At 41.4% G+C, this 27,399-nt stretch overlaps 1 protein-coding gene across 2 annotated transcripts in view; it reads right to left on the bottom strand.

The window, feature by feature from the left end:
* Positions 1-27,399, bottom strand: part of brinp2 (bone morphogenetic protein/retinoic acid inducible neural-specific 2) — a 229,143-nt gene that overhangs the window by 94,480 nt on the left and 107,264 nt on the right. For both annotated transcript variants that reach the window (XM_034105331.1, XM_071206358.1), the window contains exon 2: positions 22,206-22,649. In XM_034105331.1, coding sequence (XP_033961222.1) covers positions 22,206-22,582 — 377 coding nt within the window. In that variant the 5' untranslated portion in view covers positions 22,583-22,649. The remainder of the gene's footprint in view (positions 1-22,205; positions 22,650-27,399) is intronic.

Below are 27,399 nucleotides of genomic sequence, written 5' to 3'. Positions count from 1 at the left end.
CGACACAGATGGCGGGTACTAACATCCACAAACACATACCTATCTCGCGCAGGTATTCGGAGGAAGATCCTCACAGGTGGCGGTTACTAATAACTCACAAAAACACTCCTATCCGACACAGATGGCGGGTACTAACATCCACAAACACATACCTATCTCCCGCAGGTATTCCGAGGAAGATCCTCACAGGTGGCGGTTACTAATACTCACAAACACATCTCAATTCATTCCACTCATTCACAAAGTAATTCACTCAGCTTTCGACGAAGAAAATCAAGAGATATTTACCAAGTTTGAGAGAACCTTACCGAGAGCTATTAACCCAGCTCTGAGGGCCAGAGCCTACCGGGAGAGAGTATACCAGGGGAACCCCCCTCTCTCTCTCGCTCCCTCCAAAAAAGCCAGTCTCTTTATGCTCAAAAAACCGGGTAGAAAACCCCAAAAACACCTCCTCCATACCCAACCAATGAAGATAACTGGGCATGGCCACTGATGTACAGGACTGGACATATTCTATTGGCTATGGCATAAGACACACCTTCCCATGTTTGTGTAAAAAAGGACATGACCAGACATATTCTATGGCTATGACATAACCACCTTTTTGAGGCCTCAATTTCTCCTTAAGTCCGGAGCCCCCCTCCCTGTGTACTGCTGTGAGAGGAGAGGGAAGAAACGGCCTTCTCCCTTATCAGAGAGTACGGCATAAATCATTATAGGCCTTACACTCAATTTAACAAACCACTTGTGTTTTGTTTATACTGTAAATATAGAAAAACCTAAAATATGAAGCATTTTCATTGTGGGTTATATAATTGATTATATTTGATTATAACTAACTTTCGTTTTAAGTATTCAATATACTATGAAGATCTCAACACCCTCTTTTTAAAATGCTAAGTTATCAAAACAGCAACAACTAAAATTGTAAGCATACATACATATTCAAAAACCATCAAGAAGCATTCTCATTATGGGTTTATACAAGAATATGATTAATCATATTTGATTTATAATGAACTTTCGTTTTAAGTATTCACTTCATATGGAGATCTCAACAGTACACGATGTGTTTGCAAAGCCGAAATGTCAATCTCTTTCCAATTTGCTGTTTCAGCTCACAACCAACAAAAAGTAGTCAGTAAAAGTAAAAAAAAAAATTGCTTTTCGGGAAAATATGTTGTACATTTAAATGTTTTTGGGGGAATCATTCAGTATGTTAAAGGTCCCATGTCATGGCCATTTCCACTGATCATAATTCCATTGTTGAGGTCTACTAGGATATATTTTGTGCAATTTTCCAAACTTACATTGGTTTCTCATACAGCATCTCTGTAAACTACGTGTATTCACTGTATTTCACTCTCTGCCTTTAACGGCTCCTTGTAGCTCCAATAGCTCCAGCCCCCACCCTCCCTGTGAGCACAGTGTGCTCTGATTGGTCGGAACGTTGTGAATCGCGCTGAGCTCCGTGGAGGTGTTGTTTCCTTGTTTAGCGACAGCGAAACACAGCCAAACTCATCCTCAGCACACACAAAGTCACAGCCGAAGTAAAAACAATAAGTGTGGCTTGATATTGAGTAAGAAAAAGGTTGATAAACGCTGTGAGAATGGGTCTGCAGAGAGAATTTCGCCGCAATCCCAACTGTCTGTTATCTCTTCCCTGCAGCCAGGGAGGAGAAATCAGCAGAGCTGCCTGCACTGAGTGTGTGTGTGAGGAAGTCCGTGGATTGGCCCCAATTTGGACCAATCAGCGGGGGCTCCGCGGACGTAACGGCTCCACGGGTTGGTCCATTTAGTTCCGGGTACCGCATGACCGCCTCGAGTCATAGCTCTGGGCGCGGCTACTGGCCATTCCTACGTCACGATACCCAGGAAGTAAACAATGGACAATGACGTGTCTCCAACGAGGCGTTTTGGAGAGTTATTTTCTGTGTTAGAGTTTTACTCGCTACAGGGTGTACTTTGAGGGTTTTGACTCTGCACACCGTTTACATGCATAAAAACCTTCATAACACAAAAGGGGACGGGTAATAACCGGAAAAGCATGACATGGGACATTTAATGTTAATGTCTGGCTACTGTTGAACTCAGCCAACACTAAGACGCTATGAAGTGGTCATTTGCAGTGATGCAAATGAGTCGCTTTTCGGCGCATCCCGCTTTTTTAACGCTGATTTGGGTGACTTGCGTAATTCGTGGAGTGCCAAAGAGTTTTTGTTTTTGGGGGGGTGAGACAACTTCTCACTTCAAAAAAGAAGAAGAAATCTAGATCGCAAAATAATTAAACAAGCGAGCGCCTGTTTTTCCTGGCCAAGGACAGGTTCCTTGAACACAACACGAGCGTAACGTGTCTTCACGATGGTCTTCACTTGGTTATGTCTCCTCTGAAAGGAATGTAGACTAGAGTGCTGATGGAGAGCACCGGAACGCCGCTCCAGCTCTTCAAATATTGCAGTACCCATAAGGAGCCATACACATGCCGCAGTGTTTGCGCGGCTGTGTCTTTAGTTGTAAGCACAGTGGCGATCTGTTGTTATTAGCTTCTGGTTAGCTAGCTATGCTAACGAATTTAAAGAGCTTTTCTACAACCAGGTGGAAGAGAGCTCTCTCCTGAGAGGCTCAAATAACCTCAGCTCAGTGAGGTTAAGGCAGACCTTGACATGATCATTATAGTTATTAATGAGACATTAGAGACTAAATGAAAAACAGGTATAAAAATACTATATGACAGTATCAAAAAAGTTGTTATCTGAGGTAGCCGTCATTCTGCCCAAGGGCCGGAGGAACTGAATATAAGGCACGATATTGCCGGCCTCAAGATGGGAAGAAGGTGGGAGGTGTCAGGTAGGCCCTCATGGCGACCGAGTCTAGGACCATCCCCAGGTAAGTGACCTGTTGGGAAGGGTGCTCACTGTTAGGCCCAACTGGCTATGTGAGATAAGAGGCACGCCGTATCATGGGCCACTTGAGACCGGGACGGCGCGCAGACCAGCCAGCCGTCTAAATACGGCAGGACCCTCGCGCCCTGCACCTGCAGGGGTGCGAAAGCTGCCGCCACGACCCTGGTGAACACCCTTGGAGATAGGGAGAGACCAAAGGCAAGCACCCGGAAAGGCAAACATTGAGTACTTCCGGTGGTGAGATAGAACCGGCACGTGGAAGTAGGCATCCCTCATGTCCACGGTTGCGAACCACCCCCCCCCCCCCCCCCCCCTGTGTGTGCATGTGCTGTCAGCATATGGAATGGCAGCACCTTCAGGAATCTGTTGATTCCTCTGAGGTCCAAGATCAGGCAAAATCCGCCGACTTTCTTGCTCACAAGAAAGTACGCCGAGTAGAACCCCCCGGGCTGAGCAGAGCGCCTACTGGCTCGATTGTGCCCTTGGCCAAGAGGACGGACAACTCTTGGGCCAGAGCTAAGGCCTCTGCCGGATCGCTGACAACTGTCATTTTGACCCGGCCGAAGGCTAGGGGCCGACACTGCAGTTCGTACCCCTGGGTTAAGGTGAACACCACCCAAGGGTCGGAAGTACAGACAGCCCAGTAACTGAGCTGCTGCTGGGAAAGCAGCCGACGACCGGCTCGAGACTTCGGGGCCTAGCCCCCCGGTCTCCGCAGACCACCACTGAAAGCTGAGTGCGGCTGCTAGAGTGGATGCTGCCTGGTCCACCTGGCTTGGGCAGCACGCTCCAGTGCCTACAGGGCACCTGCCCCAAACAGCTCCCCTGGCTCGACTGGCACACTACGGAGGACATGTTTCCGACAGTAGTGACTGAGCAGGCCAAACCTGGCGACGAGTCTGCACCAATAAGGACATAATTCCGATTCCCTAGACATTAGGGCAAAGGCTTGCAGTGATGCATCACTGAGGCCCAGCAAAGAAGGCTCAGCCGCAGCCTGCTGCAGAGAGGTAGAGACAGCCAGCATCAGATGGGAGAGGGAGTTCCCGTTACGACCCGTGTGTGCCGCTGTGTCCTAGGCCTTACAGAGCGGCTCGTCTGTGACCCTGCCCTGAGGCCGAGGGCACCTGGCATCGGGAGCCAGAATCGGGGAGGCGATGGCAGGCTCAATGGATGGCAAGCGACCCAGCCCCACCCTCGCCGGATCCTGCATGGCAGCCGAGTCGGAGAGGGCCCTGGTGTCTCTCCAGCATGCATGGAGCTCCCTCAGGTACTCCTCTGAAGGAGGAACCGTGAGAGTGACAGGGGCAGGGTTATGCCTGAAGAAGGCGCTAGCCTGAGCCGAGTCGGCCTGCGGAACCTGAGGCTGCAAGCGTGCCAGGGCCGCACGACTAGTGAGCGGGGCCCCGTCCTCCAACCCTTCATAGAAGAGGTTTAGCCGAAGCTGCTAGCGACATGGCATCCTCAAGCAGAGGTGCGGCAACCGAAGGAGGGCCCCTGGCTGAAGGGCCAAGAGGAGCGACTTCATCCGCTCCATGACGGTAGCTAACCGATCCACCTTAGAGGACAGCCTGTTTCTAGTCCTCTACCTGGGGGGTGAACCCATAGCCATCACTCCATCAAGTCGCCGGGAACGGCCAGACTGAGCTGGAGGAAGTTGTGACGGGGAGAAGTGTCCATTGGCTGCTGCCAGACGCTCCACCTCTGCGACTCTAGCCACCCTGAGCGCCCGAGGCATGAAGCTATAGTTCATGCAGGCGCTTTGCGTGAGACCCTCCCTCGAATGCATGTGAAATAGAGAGGTTAACATGTCAAACAGTAAAGGCCCTGTGAGTTTGTGTGTGTGGCGGGGCTGTGCGCGAATCACGTTGGTCTTTTTGTGGGAGTTCTGTTTGCTCGGCAGCACACGCACGCACGCACGCTCGCACATACACACACACACACACACATGCACAGTGTTCACAACAGGCAAAGTGTTTCCTGCCACAGAGAATGTTCCCTCCTGACTGTTCCCATCACAGAACCACAGGCCTGTTTCTGCCCCACTGCTCTTTTCACGCTAAGCATTCTGTGTCTCAGATGTTTTGGACCACAGAAGAAGCCTGCAGTCTAAGCCCCAACAGCCCCCAATCACGCTCCAACCCCATCCTGTGTCTCATCAGCAGCCAATCTTTTTCAAGTCCACAAGAAGTAGAAGTGACAATTAGGCAGAGCCTCTGTTACCGTTTTCTCTTCTCTGTCATTTTAGACAGATGAAAACTGAAAAGAGTGTGATCGTTCCTGCTGTGCTGTGTTCTACCACATCCAAATTCACCCAGATGAGACCATTCACTCTTCTATGTAGGCGTTTGAGGCAATGCCATGTTTGAATGGATACAAATGTTTCTATTAAGAGTTTGAGTTATTGGACATTTGGTCTAGTGGGACATTTTGAAGATGTTACTATGTCATTGACAAACATTTCAATATCATTTCATTTGGTGAGTTAGCATCGCTGACGATTGTCAATGTAACTTTATTTTAAAAGAACACAATGGCGAATGAGTCATATGCTTTCAGATGTTTTGGGAAGCTGAAACCTTGACACATTTTTTATTTATTTTTTTTAATAGTAGATACGTGCAGGAATTGCTAAAAACCTGATTGCAAAATAGCTAATCATCTGTCTGTCATTGCCGCAAATGGTTTACCACCAAACACTTCCTCTCCTGTTGAGTTAGATCAGGATTCCTCCACAGCCTACAGCTATAAGAGGCAATATGGAAGGGTAGTCTTCATCCATTGATAGTTTACCAGCTTGTTTAAGGCTGTAGCATCTGATTAGATTAAAGACTTTAGCAGATTAGCGTTAGCACAGGAAAATGTGGCTAACATGTATTCCCACTTCCATTACCCTTTATTAAAAGCTAATGAGAGGAGCCCATTTTGTTTTTGCTCCATGGAAAGTTAATTCAGAGAAAAGACTGCCAGCGCTTATTTTCCTTAATGATAAATCAGATATTAGCTCCAGGAAGGTCACAGGAGAGCAATTAGAAACACAACAGCGGTGCTTTTTACATGTGATAGACTCATTGTTTTCTAAACAGTGACTGTGCAATCTCATCATATCCGGCTCTTAGTACAGGGTCACCTTTTTTCGAGAAATGCAAAGTACCTATAATTATACAATTTCGTAATTGTATAATTTTTTATTTCATTATATGTCATTATAGTATAATTGCAACAATATGAGTTTGATCAGGATCGCCTGTCTTTCCATTTGTTTATGTATTCATACTCTGTCCCTACTATCATTGATCGGATTTCTCAAAATGAAATGATCATCCTCATTACTCTGCTGAGATTAGAATTTCCAATATTGTACAGGAAAAATATAATATTACTAATTGTGGCGAACAGTGTTCTTTTCTTAAACAAAAAAAGCCAAAAAACTCAATTTGAATAAAAAACAAGACTAAATGTTTTGTTTTTTTAATACGTAATATGACCCTCTGTATCCGGACCTTTAGACAGCATTGTTTTTAGTTTTTTTCTTGTGAAAAAGTAGTCATTTCATCCCCGCTTGGCAGTGTGTCCTTGTAGCCCATTTTTGAGGCGATGCTGGCCTTGTTTCACTGCCACTGTCATTGTTTTCATACAAATTAAATTGGGAGGAAGTGTGCCAGATTTCTTGAGAAATGTAGTTGGACGTGTCAGCCGGATTGTACTTGTTGTAAGTGCTTTGTTGTTGTGGGTAGCGGGGGATGCAGCAATCAAATCAAAAGCAAAAACAATCCCACAGATGTAGGAATGCATTTATAAAGCACATACATAAAGAGAGTGGCCATGAATCAGTGATAGCGGGGGCAGAGATGAGAGGCACCAGTCATTTCTGTTGCATATAGCTGAGTCATGACTTGATTACATCTAAAAATGGAGGCACTTCTTGCTTTTAGAGCTTCATTCAGCATACCAACTGACATGATTCTGTTGTACTGGTTCCATAGAAACCAAGTACACTGTCATACCAAACACTAAACAGCTGCTGAAGGAAATGGAATTCTGTATCAAATAAAAGATAGCAAGGGGTAATATTTGGAAAACAGATTGTTATTTTTGCAATAATGTTTTCAATTTCCATATCCACCGAAATGCTGGATTAGTAGTTATGTGAAAATATTATATTATCCATCCTAAATGCTTAACATACTTTAGAAAAACGCATTGTACCATCCTAAAACGTTGATGTTGTTGTGAAATGTCTGGCCAGTGTTGTGTTTCTATCTTAATATCAAGGGGAGAGTCCATTATGCTAGGGAGGCCCTTTCATTTTAGGGATCCAACCCCCCCCCTTCCAATTTAAATCATGTTTAGTAATAGTTGCACAGGAAGAAAGAATGAAAAAACACAAGCTAAATTCAGTTCAGAATAAAAATTTTCTTAGGGTCTAAAATGTTTGTATTGATTTCATCAAAAAATAATCTCAACACAGTGAAGAGCCTACATACCATTATTTAGCATGTAAGCTACAGTATATAGAACCGGTGAAGTATATTTGATATAGTAGATGTTGAAAATGTACTGCATATATATCTCTTTTTTTATTACAGCTGTTATTTTTCTCCTTTTTCAACAAGGTTACAACTGCATGGGGTAAATCAAGTGTATCTTATACAACCTTGTAATAAATACAACAATTCATATGGCCAAGATTTAATTTCAGGCTTCAGAATCATGATTAAATAAACCACCCATGTCAATAAATGCTAAATGTCTGTAATTCAGCTGCCGGCCTGAAAACAATTCATACACTGTATTGATCCTGTGGTTGTTGCATTAAATGATTATTAGGATTAAAAAACTATTTGTAATGGTTCCCTAGTTTTACAAACATTGGGGGACAGTCAAGCTGTCCCACTTATATCTCCAAACTTGTAATTTCACACTACACTTCCCACTCATCTATAAGTGATGCTATCATTTCCATTTGATTCCAGTTGATGCTGAGGGAGACGGGAAGGAATGGGAGACAGCAGATCATATTTGTGAAAGAAAAACACCTCAAGGTAGAAAGTCAAGAGACTACACTTAGAGGGAGTTGGTCTAATATCGACTAGCAAGTGCTTTCGATTGAGATATTTCTAATCTCCTACCAAAAAGTGACAAGAGAGCAGCAGTAGAATACAGAGCCATCCTTAAATTCTGAGCTGACTTTTTCCTGAAAATAAATTAGAAAGAGGGAGCCAGGAGGAGAAGTAAGTGCCTGTATGGTTGAGTTAAAAAAGTTCAGGGTTTTTTCTAGAAAAATATAGAATGAGGGCGCTAACAGCACTTATGGCCAAAATCAAGGCCCCGCCCACTTTCCGGCGAAAATAATGCATAAGAGCGAAGCGAAAAATAATAGTTTCTTCATGTCTTCAAGCTGCTGAAGACATGAGGAACAACGAAAAAATATAAATAAATTCTCCCTCTACAGAAAAAGGACAGTAAAAGAAACAATATAATTCAGAAATCACAGTTTAAAGCCTTGTTTGTAAGCCTGCTACCTTCCACTCGTTCACCGGCAGAGCGACCGGATATTGATCCCCTATTTATTCGGAGTTCTGTAAAAATAATGCTGTCTATGCCGTCTGACGGTCTATTTGACACGATTTTCATATTTTTGGAGTGATTATATGGTTTTTGATTAACAGAAATATGGTTTTCAGGCATCACATAAAATGTGTATAGCATATAGTTTTGCTGGCAAGGCAAGGCAAGGCAAGTTTATTTATATAGCACCTTCCAACACAAGGCAATTCAAGGTGCTTTACAAAAATGAAAGACATTCAGACAAAGGCATTTAAAAACAGTCATTAAAAAGAAAAGATAATGAAAGCAACATTAAAAGAAAAAACACATGAATAAAATGTACATGAATAAAAAGTTACACTGCAGTTTAAGATATGAATAGTTCACACAGAAGTCCCACTTTACTGATGAACACAACGGCTTAGTTTCAATTAAAAGCAGCGACAAAAAGATAAGTCTTCAGCCTGGATTTAAAAGTAGTAAGAGTTTAAGCGGACCTGCAGGTTTCTGGGAGTTTGTTCCAGATATTTGGAGCATAATAACTGAACGCTGCTTTACCATGTTTAGTTCTGACTCTGGGGACAGAAAGCTGACCAGTCCCTGAAGACCTGAGAGATCTGGATGGTTCATAATTTAGCAGTAGATCAGAAATGTATTTTGGGCCTAAACCATTCAGTGCTTTATAAACCAGCAGCATTATTTTGAAATCTATTATTTGACACACAGGAAGCCAGTGTAAAGATTTCAGAACAGGAGTGATGTGATCCACTTTCTTAGTGTTAGTGAGGACTCGAGCAGCGGCGTTCTGAATTAGCTGCAGCTTTCTAATAGATTTGTTAGTGAGACCTGTAAAGACACCATTATAGTAGTCGAGTCTACTGAAGATAAAAGCATGGACAAGTTTTTCCAAATCCTGCTGTGACATTAGTCTTTTATTCCTAGATATATTCTTTAGGTGATAGTAGGCTGATTTAGTAACTGTTTTAATGTGACTGTTGAAACTCAGGTCAGAGTCCATGACTACACCTAGATTTCTGGCTTTATACGTTCTGGCTTGGCTCCAAAAACCATTACCTCAGTTTTGTCTTTGTTTAATTGGAGACAGTTCTGACACATCCAGTCATTGATTTGTTCAATGCACTTACTCAGTGTTTAACTGGAGAATAGTCTCCTGGTGAAATGGTTATGTAAATGTGTGTGTCATCCGCATAGCTATGGTAACTTATTTTGTTGTTCTTCATTATCTGAGCCAGTGGTAGCATGTAGATGTTAAAGAGAAGAGGCCCCAAGATGGAGCCTTGAGGTACCCCACATGTCATATTTGTCAACTCAGATGTGTATTTACCTATAGAAACAAAGTTTTGTCTGTCCTTTAAGTAGGATTCAAACCAATTTAGAACTGTTGATGAAAGTCCCACCCGGTTGCAGTCGGTCTAGTAATATGTTGTGGTCAACAGTGTCAAACGCAGCACTAAGATCTAATAACACTAACACTGAAGTTCTGCCACTGTCAGTGTTTAAGTGGATGTCGTTGAAGACCTTTACAAGAGCAGTCTCAGTGCTGTGGTTTGGACGAAATCCTGACTGGAACACATCCAAACAGTTATTTTGGTGAGCGGAAGGAGGAACCTATTGCGGTGAGCACGTTGCACGTTGTAACTTCCGGTTGTTGTTGTTTTCATCTCCGGGTATCCCGTGTGCCTGTTCTGTTGCTGATAGCTTATTAACTTAAACTTAATCGATCGTTTTAAAACTCTTGATCACGGCAACTGCCTGACGTTGTAATCACACGTTACTACAGCTTAAGCACTCACAACTCTCCTTCTCTTAGCGACTGTAACTCCACAGTTGCCTACACTCTTTTCGGGTTTGCTAACGGTAGCTACTTTAGCTTGATAGCTAGCCATGGCTCTTTCCCCACCTTCTGGTGCTATTTCCTGCTCTTCCTGTCTCATGTTTGGTTACTTCCCGGCCTCCCTTACTGGTAAGGATACATGTGTTAAATGTAGTATAGTTGTTAGGTTGGAGGCGGGAATCATAGCCATAGAAGCCCGGCTCCGCATCTTAGAAAGTAACTCAGTTAAAGTAAAGCCCATGTTAGCATGTGCGGACCGGCAAAATGTAGCTCCTCTTAGCCGTCCCCCGGCAACTCCCGAGCAGCAGGGAGGCTGGGTGACTGTTCAGAAGGGGCATAACGCGAAACCCGCAGGTCCCCACCAACCCGTTCACGTATCTAACAGATATTCCCCACTCAGCGAGACACCCGCTGAGAAGCCAACTCTGGTTATTGGTAGCTCTATTATGAGACACGTGAATTTAGAGACCGAAGCCTCCACAGTCACATGCATTCCGGGGGCCAGAGCGGGCGACGTTGAGGCGCATCTTAAACTGCTGGCTAAAGATAAACGTAAATACAGTAGGATTGTTATTCACGTCGGTGGTAATGATGTTCGTTTACGCCAATCAGAATGCACAAAACTTAATGTGGAGTCGGTGTGTAGTTATGCTAAAACAATGTCGGACACCGTAATCTTCTCTGGTCCCCTCCCCAATCTGATCAATGATGACATGTATAGCCGCATGTCATCATTTCAGCGCTGGTTGTCTTGGTGGTGCCCAGCAAACAATGTGGGCTTCGTAAATAATTGGACAGCCTTCTGGGGAAAACCTGGTCTGATTAAGAGAGACGGCATTCACCCTACTTTGAAAGGTGCAGATCTCATTTCGGCAAACATTTCAGGGCTTTGTGGACGTAATCCATGACAAACTGGAGTTGAGACCAGGAGGCAGAGTCGCAGTCTTACACGCTTCTCTGCGCTCTCTCCTAGGCAGTCACCCATAGGAATCCCGAACCCAATAAAATACCCAATATTAGCGGTGTGTGTGTCTGCCCAAGGACAATTTAATGTAAAACCTAATAGAGGTGTCATACATAATAACCTAATAAAAGTAAATGTAACAACTACTACAGTGCAACAAAACAGGAAGATTAAATTTGGTCTCTTAAACATAAGATCTCTAGCATCTAAAGCAATATTGGTAAATGATTTAATATCAGATTATAATATTGATATATGCTGTCTCACTGAAACTTGGTTGAGACATGAAGAATATGTCAGCATAAATGAGGCCACTCCACCCAGCCATGTCAACACTCATATTGCTCGAGGCACGGGCCGAGGAGGTGGAGTTGCAGCAATCTTTGACTCAAGTTTACTTATCAATACTAAACCAAAATGTAATTATACCTCTTTTGAAAGCCTCGTTTTTAGTCTTACGCATCCGACCTGGAAAACTTTGCAGCCAATCTTATTTGTTACAGTGTATCGTGCACCAGGTCCTTATTCAGAATTCTTATCAGAATTCTCTGAGTTTTTATCAACTTTGGTTCTTAAAACAGACAAAGTAATTATCGTAGGTGACTTTAATATTCATGTTGACGATGATAAAAATAGCCTTACTGTTGCATTTAACTCTATATTAGATTCTGTTGGTTTCTGTCAGAGTGTAAATAAACCAACCCACTGTTATAATCACACTCTCGACCTTGTTCTGATTTATGGTATTGAAATTGAGCAACTATTAGTCGAACCGCATAATCCTGCTTTATCCGACCATTTCTTAGTAACTTTTGAAGTACTGTTACTAGACTACAAAGCATTAGTCAAAAGCTCTTGCAGCAGAAACCTATCTGTTAGTGCTATAGCCACATTTAAGGAAGAGATTCAACCAATACTTAACTCGATAGCATGTCTGCATGTAGGGGAGGAAACTTATACAAAATGTACACCACCCCAAATTGATCATGTTGTTGATAGTGCTATAGATGCGCTGCGAATAAAATTAGATTATGTTGCTCCTTTGAAAAAGAAGAAAATAAAACAACATAGATTAGCTCCATGGCATAATGCCGAAACCCGCAAAATAAAGCAAAAGTCTAGACAACTTGAAAGGATATGGCGTTCCACTAAACTTGAAGAATCTCGTTTAATTTGGCATATTACTCTCAATGAATATAAGAAAGCACTGCGTAAAGCGAGAGCAGCCTACTACTCTTCATTAATAGATGAGAATAAGAATAATGCAAGATTTCTTTTCAGCACTGTAGCCAGGCTGACAGAGAGCCACAGCTCGATTGAGCCTTCTATTCCCTTAGCACTCAGTAGTAATGATTTTATGTGCTTTTTTAACGATAAAATTGTTACTCTTAGAAACAAAATTAATGACCTCTTGCCTTCGACCAGTATAGTGTTATCAACAGCTCCCGAAATCGTAAGTTCTAATATTACACTAGATAGTAAACTAGAATGCTTTTCAGCCATTAACCTTGAACAATTACATTCAATGATTCTCTCTTCTAAACCATCAACGTGTATGTTAGACCCAATTCCAACTAAGCTGTTGAAGGAAGTTTTTCCATTAATTAGCACTTCTTTATTAAATATTATGAATATGTCTTTATTATCAGGCTATGTTCCACAATCATTCAAAGTAGCAGTGATAAAACCGCTTCTTAAAAAGCACAACCTCGATCCAGAGGTTTTAGCCAACTATAGACCTATTTCTAATCTTCCGTTCCTCTCAAAAATTCTTGAGAAAGCGGTCGCAAAACAGTTGTGTGATTACTTAAAAAACAATGATTTATTTGAAGATTTTCAGTCTGGCTTTAGAACACATCATAGCACAGAGACAGCTCTGGTTAAAGTCACAAATGATATTCTAATAGCCTCAGACAAGGGACTTGTCTCTATTCTTGTTTTGCTCGATCTTAGTGCTGCATTTGATACTATCGACCATGATATCCTATTGCAAAGACTAGAGCACTTAGTTGGCATACAGGGAACTGCTTTAGGCTGGTTTAGGTCCTATCTATCTGAACGCTCTCAGTTTGTACGTGTTAACGATGAATCTTCCACGCAAACCAAAGTTAGCCATGGAGTGCCACAGGGCTCAGTGCTCGGACCTATTTTGTTCACATTATATATGCTTCCGTTAGGCAATATTATAAGGAATCATTCTGTAAACTTTCATTGTTATGCGGATGATACTCAACTATATTTATCAATCAAGCCTGATGAAATTAATCATCTAAATAAAATTCAAGACTGCCTTAAGGACTTAAAAACGTGGATGACCTTAAACTTTTTGATGTTAAACACGACCAAAACTGAAGTTATTGTACTTGGCCCGAAGAATCTACGAAACAAATTATCTAAAGACATACTAACTATGGATGGCATTAATTTGGCCTCCAGTGAGACTGTAAGGAATCTTGGTGTTATATTTGATCAGGATTTATCCTTTAACGCCCACATAAAATCAATTTCAAGGACCGCCTACTTCCATCTACGTAACATTGCAAAAATCAGGCATATCTTGCCTCAAAACGATGCAGAGAAACTAGTCCATGCATTTGTTACTTCTAGGCTGGATTATTGTAACTCTTTATTATCAGGGAGTACCAAGAAGTCAATCAAGTCGCTTCAGCTGATTCAAAATGCTGCGGCTCGTGTACTAACCAGAGTTAGGAAAAGGGACCACATTACTCCTGTTCTGGCTGCCTTACACTGGCTCCCTATAGAACACAGGATAGAATTTAAAATTCTTCTTCTCGCCTACAAAGCCCTTAATGGACAGGCGCCATCTTACCTTAAAGAACTCATTATACCCTACTGTCCTACTAGGGCATTGCGTTCCAAGAATGCAGGGTTGTTGGTTGTTCCTAGAATCTTTAAAAGTACAATGGGAGCCAGAGCCTTTTCTTATCAAGCTCCACATTTGTGGAATCAGCTTCCAGTTTGTGTTCGGGCGGCAGACACCCTATCCGTTTTTAAGAGTGCGCTTAAGACCTTCCTTTTTGATAAAGCTTATAGTTAGGGCTGATTAGATTCAGCCCCTAGTTTTGCTGATATAGGCTTAGTTTGTCGGGGGACATCTTACTTCTTCCTTCTCTCTGTCTATACCCGTGTACACTCATGTTCCGATTAACCCAGCTTCCCCAAATGTCTTTCTTTTTGGTGTCTATATACGCTGGGATCCGGAGTCATGGATGATCCTGCGGTCCTGTGTCCTGGATCGCGAGCGCTGGATCTTGAGTCGTGGCTGTGGTCCTGGATCATAGGTCCTGGATGGATATCCTCGTGGATTCATCTTCCTATTATACACACATGCATTTCCAAACATTTGGACTACCTATGTTGCAAATGTATTATCTTTTCAATTTACACACGGCATCTATTGCACGTCTGTCCGTCCTGGGAGAGGGATCCCTCCTCTGTTGCTCTCCCTGAGGTTTCTCCCATTTTTCCCTTTAAACTGGGTTTTCTTTGGAAGTTTTTCCTTGTACGATGTGAGGGTCTAAGGACAGAGGGTGTCGTATTGTCATACTGATATTCTGTACACACTGTGAAGACCACTGAGACAAATGTAACATTTGTGATATTGGGCTATATAAATAAACATTGATTGATTGATTGATTGATTATTTGAATGCAAGAAATTACTCAACTGTTGAAAACTACTTTTTCAATGATTTTACCTAGAAATGGCAGGTTTGATATGGGCCTGTAATAGTTCATTACTGAAGCGTCTAGATTATGCTTTTTTAAGAGCGGTTTAATGACTGCAGTTTTCAGGGCCTGTGGAAAAACACCTGAGTGAAGAGATTTGTTTACTATATGAAGTAGATCTGAGGCCATGCAAGGAAAAACGTTTTTGAAAAACCCTGTTGCAATAATATCAAGGCAGCAGGAGGAGGATTTCAGAAGTTGTATAATTTCCTCTAGGTTTTTATCATTAATCTGATGGAATTGTGTCATGGTGTTTGAATTGATTTTAAGTGGACACAGGGACAACACATTTGCTGTACCTGATGCAGAGGCACTGACTGCTTGTCTGATTTTCTGAATGTTGTCAGTGAAGAAAGAGGCAAATTGCACGCCCTGGTGGATAGAAATTCAGAGGCTACTGACACTGGGTGGTTAGTTAGTATGTCAACGGTAGCAAACAAGGCACGTGCGTTGTTTTTGGTAATGATATCAGAGAAGAAAGACTGTCGGGCAAATTTCAATTCCAAATTATAAAAGGCCAAGTCTCTCTTTATAGATTTCAAAGTGCACCTAGAGATTTGTTTATCGCCACCTGCAATCAGCGTTTCAACACTATTTTTTCTCTGTTCTCACGGTCATGGCCTTTCTCCATGGAGATATTTTCTTCCCAGGCACTTCCTTTACCTTAGTTGGAGCAATGGCATCTATAACATTTTTGAATTAAAATGATCTAGCTCATTTACTGAGATGTTAGCAGGGGAAAGTGTTGAAGAAAAATTCTGAGTAAACATTTCCCTCGTATTTTCAGATAAATATCGCTTTGTGGTTACCTCTTTTTGAACATTCTTGTGAACAGAAATAGAGCTCTCAAAGAAAACACAGGAATGATCAGAGAGTGCAACATCAGTCACCACAACCTTAGAGATATTCAGACCCTTTGAGATAATTAAGTCCAGAGTGTGCCCCTTATTGTGCGTGGGCTCCGTCACATGCTGAGTCAGTCCATAGTTATCAAGAACACAACACAGTTATTTAGCCCCTCTGTCCTGGGGGTTGTCAACATGGATGTTAACCAACAATGACTAAACGGTCAAAGTCAATACACACTATCGACAGCAGTTCAGTAAAGTCATCAAAAAAGCTTTCACAGTATTTGGGTGGTCTATAGATATTTAGGAACAGAGCTTGAGAGGAGCATTTCAGCTGAAGGGCCACATATTCAAAAGAAGCAAAGTTCCCATAAGATGTCTTCCTGCATTGAAGGGAATCATTGAACAAAATAGCAACTCCACCTCCTTTCTTATGCATTATTTTCTGACTTATAAAACTGAAGTTGGGAGGTGTTGATTCGATAAGAACATCTGCACTGTTATTTTGTTCAATCCATGTTTCCGTTAAAAACATAAAATCGAGATTGTGCTCAGTGATAAAATCATTGATTAAAAATGTTTTAAGTTTAAGTTTGTTGAATACACTATCAGTCTGATTTTTTGTGGCAAGCTGTGGCTGACATGGAATCACTTCTAAATTTGATAAACTCACACAACATTTTGAGCACTTCCTGTGTCTAAGCTGATTCATCGCTCTTAATCTATTACCTATCAACACAGATATCGGCAAAGCTACTGGCAGGCAGGGCCCCGGCATGCCCTGGAAAGGGTTGAGTGTGCCATACGCCCTTGAGCCTGGACCCAGCATATATCAGTCAGTGTTTGCGTTTTTTACACACACATTCTTATCAGGCTTTGGAGACAGCAGTCTTGAAGGGGGGGAGGACGTTTTGGTCCGGATGATTGTGGTAGGCATGGTGACGGGGGTGTTGGTGCACATCCAGGGGGAGGAGGTGGGTGACGTAGGCACGGTGATGAAATTGGGGGAGGTGGTGCTTCGGTGATTTTGATGGGCGTCGTTGAGGAGCGGGGGTAAAGGACATGCTGCCAACCCTGCGCATCGACTTAGTTTGGTCTTTGAACTCCAGGAAGGAATTGGTGCCAACCCTCTGTATCTCCTTCATGTGTTCAGCGATCTCCAGGAGGGTGGGCGAGGGTGAAAGGGTGAACGGAGAGTAGAGAGAGCTGTGGGGTGAAGGAAGAGTATCCTCAGAGGTGATAGGGGGGGTGAAGGGCGGTGGAGAATCCTCCATTCAATAATCAAGACATTCCTCAGGCAGTGATAGATTCTTAAGGTTTTCTGAGCGATGTGTTGTGTCTTTCTCTTGTTTTGATTCCTCTTGCTGCTTGTCCTTGGCAGAGGGAACAGATTGATGATGCAGGCAGTTGAATATGTTAGAGATAAACAATTTCACTCCTGACTTGTTCAGGCAAACTCTATTTGCCTTAAAAAGATGTCTGTGGTCCCAGAAAAAGTTAAAGTTGTCAATAAAATAGACAGAATGGTCAGTACAGGCAGTTGAAAGCCAGGTGTTCAGTGCAAACAATCTGCTGAATCTCTCCACTCCTCTTCTGACTGGCGGTAGAGGGCCACTGATGAACACCTCTGCATTTAGAGAGCTGACAGTTTCCAACAAACATTTAAAGTCTTTGTTCAGCACTTCTGACTGTTGTTTCATAACATAATTTGTTCCAATGTGCAGTACCACATTGTTTACAGTCTGATGTTCAGCCCCAATATACAAGATCTTCTCAGCCAAGTCAGAGACCATATCCTTGGCAGGTATACATTTTGCACTGATAGTACAAATGGAAATGACAACTTTTAGAATAATCGATTTTTAAAGAGCTCATGGAGGCAGGAAAGTGAAATATCGGTATACGTTAAAATATATTTAAAGTAAAGGCAATGGACATTTATATTGCAGCCTCAGCGGATGCAGCTAATATCACATTTGGTATTCAATTTGGATAATGGTGACCGACATGAACTCTGGACCAGGGGGGTATACTACGAAGCAGGATTTTCGCTTAGCCGGCTAAATTCAGGGAAAACTCCGGCTTTCTGGTCCTACGAAGCTGGTTCTCTTTTTAGCAGGCTAGATCTCCATGGTAACTTATGCTTAGTGGCTAACCTGGTCGGGACCAAGTTAGGTTGCAGGATAAGAGTTCAACTCAGTGAAAGCACTGCCTGCTGACCTATCAGAGCTCAGTGTGCGGAGTTTAAAGCGATCAAGTCATATTTCAGGAGAAAGGAAATACGGAAAAGCTGCCGATGCAGGAAAGACGGCCGGCAAAAGACTGTGTGAACGTGAACATTAATAGAATATCACCTCCCATCTTCAGAGCAATCTGACTATTATAACATTAGCGTTAAGAAAGCTTACTTAAATATCTGCCACAACATAAGTAACCGGATCAGAGTAACATTAAGTACAGTATATCACTTCATAATGTATCATATATTTTATTATCTGAGTCAGCTGAGCCGTATCTGGCCGTGCAACACTCACAGTGTCACATACTGTATGCAGAAGTATTATTTTAAACAACACATTAAGTTGACGAAACACTCGAGACAAATGTAATTAAAGTCAGATCCACTCGTGTTTTAGACGGGGCAGTGATATCATAAACCTGTTAATGTATTCAAACACTTTTTGTTTTACCAGCTGTATTCACCTTGCAGGTGCAGCTATGTGGCTTTTATCCTGGATAAAGTGTTTAAGTCATGGATGTTTAAACTTTAACTTCTTCATATGTCTAATATTATAGTTGACTTTTCATTCAGGAAGTATGACGCTGCGCTGTCAGTACGCTTCTCCATGTTTGTGATTGGTCGAATGCTCCAAATACCACCCCTTTCATGTGAACGCGCACCTAACTAGATAGGACACGGCTGGCTTGAGCGATCCACTTGATAACCCGCGTCGTAGTACCGTTTAGCGAGAGCGAGTATGTTTTGGATTAGGCCAACCGGCTAACTCAAACATATCCAGGTTAGGTTGAACCAGCTTCGTAGTACAGGCCCCTGGTGAAAGACTGCACTGCATTATGTACAGTATAGACCGCACATCTAACAGCTACTGGACATTTAGGATATTTCATCGAAAACCTTAACAGTTATAATAGTTTTAGTTATTTTGCCAAACATATCTCTACTGTCATTGATCATAAACATATGTAATTAATTGAAAAAGAAGCCTGGCCAGGTTTGCTTTTTCTTTTATAGACTAAAACACATTCTCTCAGGAGGATCAGCAGGACACATTTGGAAATGCATCCTGTAATTTCAATGTCAGCTTCCTGATCTGCACTTAGTTGGAAACTGAGCCTTTTTTAAATCAGCTCTGGAGTACGGATGTTTAAGCCTAGTGGATTACACAGGGAGGAATCAAACCCTTTTGTACAACAATTAAATAATAGATATATTTTTTTCAGATTAATTCACAATTACAAACATGGCAAAAGGATGTGTTGATCACTAGATTCATATGTAATACCAAATGATCAAATGCCTATACTCTGGAAACAGAAACAAAATGTGTAACTGAATATTCAGTTTGGCACAATACGTATATGTGATCACAGTGAGCAGGAGAGGACAAAAAGTATGTTTAACCAACTGAGACTTGCATAAGCACAGAAGCATACCCATCGTAATGCTGACCAGCTGTTGTTGTTGTCTGTGATGCGCTGTTTTTGTTATGTTTAGACCAAAACAGTGTGTGTGTGGGTGTGTGTGTGTGTGTGTGTGTGTGTGTGTGTGTGTGTGTGTGTGTGTGTGTGTGTGTGTGTGTGTGTGTGTGTGTGTGTGTGTGTGTGTGTGTGTGTGTGTGTGTGTGTGTGTGTGTGTGGTGTGTGTGTGTGTGTGTGTGTGTGTGTGTGTGTGTGTGTGTGTGTGTGTTACTGTTCCAGTAATTACAATCAAAGGAGGTGTTTGTTAATCTCTGTTTTATGATAATAAGTAATGTCATCCCTAATAATATATTATCATTAGTGTTACAATTAATCTCACATAAAGACATACTATAATTTCCATCCATTTGCATTACTGTCAGGGTTATATTTAACTTTGCCCAAGCATGAGATAAATGCATTATTATTTATTATACAACATTTAATTGAATTTAATAATCATATACTTCCTAATCATCCTCCTCTAACTATATAACAAATGAATATCTAAGGACCCCTGCTGTAATTCAGCTGTCTGGCAAATGTGAGTTTCACACCGGGACTGAAGTGTTTCCTGATTCATGGTTTCATTCATGATTCATTCATATTTCAAGATTTGAAATATGTTGCAGCATCGCAACTGGGGTTCCACCCTTTGAATGATGCAGTTGTAGAGAAGCTGACATTTGTGTGAAGTTTGAAAAATGAAAAGATGTTTGTCTGATTTATGAGCTTCCAGTTATGAGCTGTCAGACAAATCGTTACATTGAGATACGTGAAGCTGAATGTATGAAAAGTTATCTTTTCTCTGACTTTAATAAATATGTACTATAATATTGTTTAATATCACAAGCTGGAAAGCTATTTCAACAGACCCTTCTGAGCTCATAACACAGAAAAGATAGAATCAGCAAACGTCTGTTATCATAAAAAAATATAACAAAATCAAACAACATACTTTTATTCTGGGTCTGACGCTTAAAATGAACAATGCTCCTCTATTATTAATTCACAGATTATACTAAAATTATTAACCCTAACCCTTTAATCTCATTTAACAAGTTCATATAACATTCCCTTGGATTTGTGACTGCACTCTTTAAAGCGTCCAACTCTGAACTCATTTTATTTTGTAAAACTAGCAAGGACGTGAATTAAAACACATCTACAAACAACTGCCCATTTCTAGTGCTTGCAAAATCTCCAAACAAAAGTTCTACTTATTATTTTCTTCCTCCCTTAGAAACCCAAAAACATCTTTAATAAAAGAAAGGAGATCTTTTGTTGTCCTTCCTGCAGTGTAACACAAATCCTAACACTGCTGCTTGAAATGAGTTTCTACCCATCCAGTAAATGTTAATATAGATGGGCTGTGTTTGACAATAATGCATATATTGAGCTAAAGTCAAACATCTTTTCATTACACGCTCCCTTACACAGACAGGGCTTGATGGATTTCTAGTGCATTATTGAAAAATGCAGAGAGAAAAAAAACAGATTTCTATGCAGAAGCAAAGCTGAAAAGACACATATCCTCATATTGACCTCTAGTCTTTGTTCCTGTGCTTGTTTATCATCTTGATATTACTGCTATCCATTTTATTTCATTTCATTTGACTTCGACGTGGTTATATTTTTCATATATTTCTGTCAGTGATACGGATAGCGATAATAAAATATTTGTGCTGTCATGTTTGCTTGGTAACTTTGTTCTTGATGTTTTTGACAAATATGGATTCTGATCATAAATATGCTGTTATAGATCATGAATGAGAGAAAACACCCAAATCAAAGTCCAGAATAAAATGCAAGGCATCACTATGATACTAAATGTATACCAACATATGTGACTGTATGAATAACAATTTAAATACAACAGTAGAGCTGGCCTTAGCCATTCTTTGAACAAATGTTAGTTAACTGCCAATACGTTCTTTATTTCTGTAAAAAAAATCATACTTAAAGATCCCCTATTATACTGTGTCTCAGCAATATATTATAGGTCTCAGATATATACCAAACATGTCTCTGAAGTGTTTGGCTCGAAATACCAAACAGTTCACCCAGGCTTCCCATAAACCCCTCTGTTTCAGCCCTGTTTCCAAAGTGCTGATTCTCTGTCTTTTACTTTAGATGAAAATAAGGAGCCACTCCCCACGCCCCTCTGAGAGATATTTGGATAAAAAGAACACAATGGTGCTCTAGGAGGAGATTCAGGTGATAAGGTGTGGGGGGGGGGTTACCTTGGTTGGTGATTGGCTAATGGTTACACAAGCCACACCATCGTTATGACATCACAAAGTGGACAAAATCTGATCAGCTCATTTTCAGACAGGTTTTTATATAAATGGATCAGGACAAAAAGTTAGAGAATCTTTTTTCCTGAAACGTTCAGAATCTCTTTACACAGAGGGGACACATGTTGATGTGTAAAATACATGAAAAAGTGAATTTTGCATAATACAGTAGGTGACCTTTAACTGAAATGTTATAGTTATATAAATATGTCTGTGTGATACAAGTATAACACACACACACACACACACACACACACACACACACACACACACACACACACACACACACACACACACACACACACACACACACACACACAGAGTGCTGACCCTGCTCACCTGTAAATCTTGTATCTGGTAGAAAATCCCTGCTGGAACCTCTCTCTGAACTCTGTGTACTCTGGACATCTGTGGAAAGGTCCCTTCTCCGACAGCAGCCAGTCCAGCTGCCCCCCGCTCTGCCTCGTGTTGAAGCCCAGCGCCGAAGAGCCGGACGGGGACGAGGACGATGATGCGGACGAGGAGGATGACAAGGAACTGTGTGACACCTTCCCACCGTGTACCGCGCCACCCACTTGTTCAGCTCGGGTGGAGCACGGCGTCCATAGCAACACCCAGGGCAACCATAGGAGCATCAAGGAGGACGCCGACCATCTAGCAAGGCAGGTGGAGCCATGGGAGCACCTCTCTTTTCTCATCGGCCAAGGAGTTGCCATGGTCCAGGTGGTGATGTACTAGGGCACCTGAGACCGGCATTTCTTCTGACAGTCCCCTCCCACTGGCCTGGAAAAAACATGACAGAAATATATGGCTTTAAAATCATTGTAAGAAGCATTTCAATTCACAGTTTTGATGTTCATGATGTGTCTATCCGTACATAGTGAATTATGAAGGCAGCACATTTCCCTCAAAGTGTTATTTACTGTACAGTATAGCGTTTACAACAATCATAGCAGTGTGAATCAAGTCTGCTCTAAATGTGCACATTAAAGGTATTGTTAAGCCATAAGCATTGTTAAATAACTTTTGTTGTTTGGTGTGATTAATGGCCCTATTTAGGGTTAAAGTTTTTCATATCTTGACGAAATCCAGACTGGACTTCACTGACTTTCGTGTGCACCTAGCCACATAATATGTTTGTATGTCTGGCAACCAGATCATAAATCAGACCAGGCTCAATACAAATCAGGCTCAACACAACATCAGTCTGGTGATAGTGGTTATACACCTAAACCAATCAGGTTAATCCTGTCATCAATATATGGTATTCAGTGGATGTATGTGTGATATTTTACTTAATATACTGCATCCACTGCCTAAACTAATTAGGTAAATGATCTCCTACATTTCCCACAATAATTTTACACAACCTCCAGACAATAAGTATGACCTAAATCCAAATGGCTGAGACTGTAATACATGACAGGATTACAATTAACTTAAAAATACATAAGTAAAACCTCAAGTCAAACACAAGAACAACAATTCCTTGTCACAAAATACTGTCTCTTATAATTTCTGCCAGGTTGACTGACAGCAGTTTAGAATCAGAATACCTTTATTCGTCCCAGAGAGGGGACATTTATAATATCAGTTTGTTTCTCATTGCTGGGATCATTTGTTCACTGTTTTGTCAAATGAAATCAAGAAAAAGTTACGAGAATCATGGATTTTTACTGGTATTTGTATGAACTACTTAATTTCTGGAATCGTGACATCCCTTATCATTTGCGCAACACCTCTCGGGAATCAACCATGTGACGGAGAAGATAGCGGTTGTAAATTATGCCATAAGCAATCACATTATTTGTGGCTAAGGGTTGGATATGAATCACAGTGACAGCTCTGACTGCTTTCACTTTTTTTATGCTTGGTGTGTTTGGACAGGGATGTCATCATCCACCTCCATATGATCAGGAGTGTTAGCAGCACACACAACAACACATCAGCACAAATCACACTGGAGCTCAAGTGTGAACTGTCCGATTTGAACACCACATTTCCTATGTCTTGTATTCAGTTGATGCAGAGGAACACACACTGTATTAACACTTTCTTCAAGGTGACACTTTGACAGTGCCCTGCAGATGAGCCGAGGCTTGCTCCCCATTTTACTGTTAATGAGAAGAAGGATTTCTGGGCGGAATCTTCAGGGACAAATCAGCATTTCCGAACGGATATGCAAAGTAGTGAATAGGATGCTTGAAGTGGATTGGGATCTCAAGTATTCCCTGTTTATCTTCCAAACAAATTAGAGAATTAATTTCAGGTGGATAAATGCACGCTCAGACTTGAAAACAATACTCAGGGCACTGCATTTTTAATTTTCGCTCTCGCTACGCCGAGAGATTACTGCACTTTGAAAAGGCAATTAGCAAAGTCATCTGTCAAATGAATGTATTTATGAAACTAAGGGCAGGATGAGAACAAGATGAATGGGATGGTATAATGGTATGTTTCCTTCTACTGTCTAAGGTAGAGCTGCTGCTGATTACAAATGTGCTAGTGGATATCTAATTGTTCTGGTCTGTTGTTTGTAGTGTAAAAGAGCAATAAGAAATTGTTGTTTATTTTGTATCTATATTATGTTGAAGTTTAGGGTCACAGTAGTTAGTTTTGATTCAAATGCGGCATAATTGGATTTAGCTGTTTAAAATTATTGCACGTTGGTTGTCATAATTAGTTTTACTTTTGTTCAATACTGGCAGATTGCAAAAGGAACCATAGATCTGTGATGAAAAACACATAAACAACATCTGTTCATGTACTGTTTGTATACTTGTTTTGCAGCTCTGATCAAGCTACTTTATTTGAAAGAGCTGTTATTTTCCCTTTTTGAAGGGCGGTGCAATCCAGCCAATTTAACTTCAGTTCTTGACGTGGTTTCTCATAAACATATGTTTGCAGTCTGATCATATCCAAGCACAACATACTTTTTTGCAGATGGAATTTGACTTCAGGGAACATGAAATCATTAGAGATCATTCCTGTAAAATAACAAAGTGTTCTCTGTTACACTGACTGAAACAACACACAACAAGTTAAGACCAAACAATAAATAAAATAGTTTTTGATGAAAACAATGGATGTGAGATGAACATTTAAAGGAATGAAAGAAAGCATGTGAAAGAAAAAAGAATAGGGGCTATAGAGAGTAAACGAATGGCAGGATGGAACCATAGGCGCTTTCACACCGGAGTACTTTTCCCTTTTAGTTCCGATAGTTCCTGGGATTTTGCGTTCACACCAAAAAGATCTGGAACTAGAACTTAACTTCATGAGAACTTTGTCCCCCCTTTTTAGACCCTGTTAGAGAGCAGGTACTTTCCTGAAACCCCTCTGTTTCAGCCCTGTTTCCAAAGTGCTGATTCTCTGTCTTTTACTTTAGATGAAAATAAGGAGCCACTCCCCACGCCCCTCTGAGAGATATTTGGATAAAAAGAACACAATGGTGCTCTAGGAGGAGATTCAGGTGATAAGGTGGGGGCGGTATTACCTTGGTTGCTGATTGGCTAATGGTGACACAAGCCACACAATCGTTATGACATCACAAAGTGGACAACATCTGATCAGCTCATTTTCAGACAGGTTTTTATATAAATGGATCAGGACAAAAAGTTAGAGAATCTTTTTTCCTGAAACGTTCAGAATCTCTTTACACAGAGGGGACACATGTTGATGTGTAAAATACATGAAAAAGTTAATTTTGCATAATACAGTAGGTGACCTTTAACTGAAATGTTATAGTTATATAAATATGTCTGTGTGATACAAGTACTTTCCTGGGAGAAAAAGCTTCCCATGTCTGATTGGCTGGGCGAATTGTAAACCACACCCCGTAAAACTCAGAAAAGTTTTGTGAAGCCGCCATTGTATTTGCTGGCATTAGCATTATTAGCATTTGCATTAGCCCAGCGCACCAACGGAGAGAGACTAACTTATGGCAACACAAAAAAAACATGGGAGCGGTGGAGATGAGGAGGTGTCTGCGTTCTGCGATTTACTCGGAAGGCTTCAGTAGAAGCTGCTGAGGAGGACATTTGAGGAGATGGTGAGAAAGCAAGGCCGTAAAATCACATGCGACCCCAAACACATCCTGTATAGAGAGTTTGAGTTGCTGCCCTCGGGGCAGAAGGTATAGATTACCAAACTGTAAATTGAACAGGTATAAGTTTTCCTTTGTTCCATTGTCAATCAAGCTGCTGAACAGTCAGAAACAATTGTGATTATGTGAGTTGTTGGGAGGTGAAATGTTTACAGTGTAGTTTGTGCAATCGAGAAGGTTAAATAGGGGAAGTGCATTATGTGTAAATAGGCATGGACACAATAGGGATAGTGCAATTTGACGGACACTATGCATAGGTGCAATAGGGAAAGTGCAATATTGATTTGTGTATGAATACAATACGGGAAAGTGCAATATTTGATTTATGTATAAATACAATAGGGAAAAGTGCAATATTTGATTATGTATGTGCAATAGGGAAAGTGCTGTACCTGTATGTTTCTTGTTTGTTTCTTTGCCATGTGATATGTGATCTCTGTTAGTACTTGGTGTGAAAGCGCCTATTGAGAGCGAGTGGTAACTGTTTAGAGCAAAGACCTTCAGTGTGTGCCTATACAATACGGAATCCTTTGGTATTTCTTCTCTGTATCGCCGTTGTACAAGACCTTCCCTTTCTCTACCCTATATTTCCTTTCTTTCTCAGATATGTCATTGTTTCCACTCCATCTCACTTTTTTTTCTTATCCCAACTGTCATTGGTTTATTCTTTCTCTGAACAATCATATTAAAAAACCTAAACCATTCAATCCCGGTGTAATCTGTTCCCTTTTCGTAGGATTTTCCTTCCCTCCTTTTGATGAATATAGATTATACTGTAAATGCGAGGCAGCTAACACATGTTGGAAGTAATATTGATTCAGACAATAATTCCTGCATTGGTTTTCCTCATCTATGGAACTGTGAGATTTGCCTTTCAAATGATGTTCTGTAACTTCCAACAGAAATAAGCGAACCCAGGAACTGCCAGGCCTCCCTCTCCTCTGAGACTTCCCGCTAATTATAAAATGCATAAAACATTGTGCGGATGCCAGCGAGACAATGGGGAATTTTTTTTAATGTTTTGCCTTGACATTTAATGTTCGCCTTGCATTATTCACACACCCTTTGCCTATTTACCCTTCTCTTTCTACCAATTTAGGGAAAGCAGGAAGTAAGGTAAAAAAGGCACAAACATCTTAAATCCATATTGAAGAAGAGGGGGGAAAGGAAGGGTGTCAGGGCATCAAGGTGGAATGGAAAAATCGACCACGTGTCGCGTTTAAATAACATCTCGGAGAGTCAAGGGGGAGCCACGGCTTATGTTTATTGGATTTTTTTCCCACAGCTTTCACCAGGCTTTGCGAGCAAGGAGTGAGTTGTTCTACCGTGTTTGCACAAAAAAGGGAGACGGGGAGGGGAAATTAGAAACATGGGGCAAAGCTCAGAAAAGCTGGGGAAAGCGGTGACGGAAAGACATGGGGGAGAACA

Source organism: Pseudochaenichthys georgianus, chromosome 17 (assembly GCF_902827115.2).
Source record: "Pseudochaenichthys georgianus chromosome 17, fPseGeo1.2, whole genome shotgun sequence".
Classification (NCBI taxonomy): domain Eukaryota; kingdom Metazoa; phylum Chordata; class Actinopteri; order Perciformes; family Channichthyidae; genus Pseudochaenichthys; species Pseudochaenichthys georgianus.
This window is presented reverse-complemented; position numbering and strand designations above follow the sequence as displayed.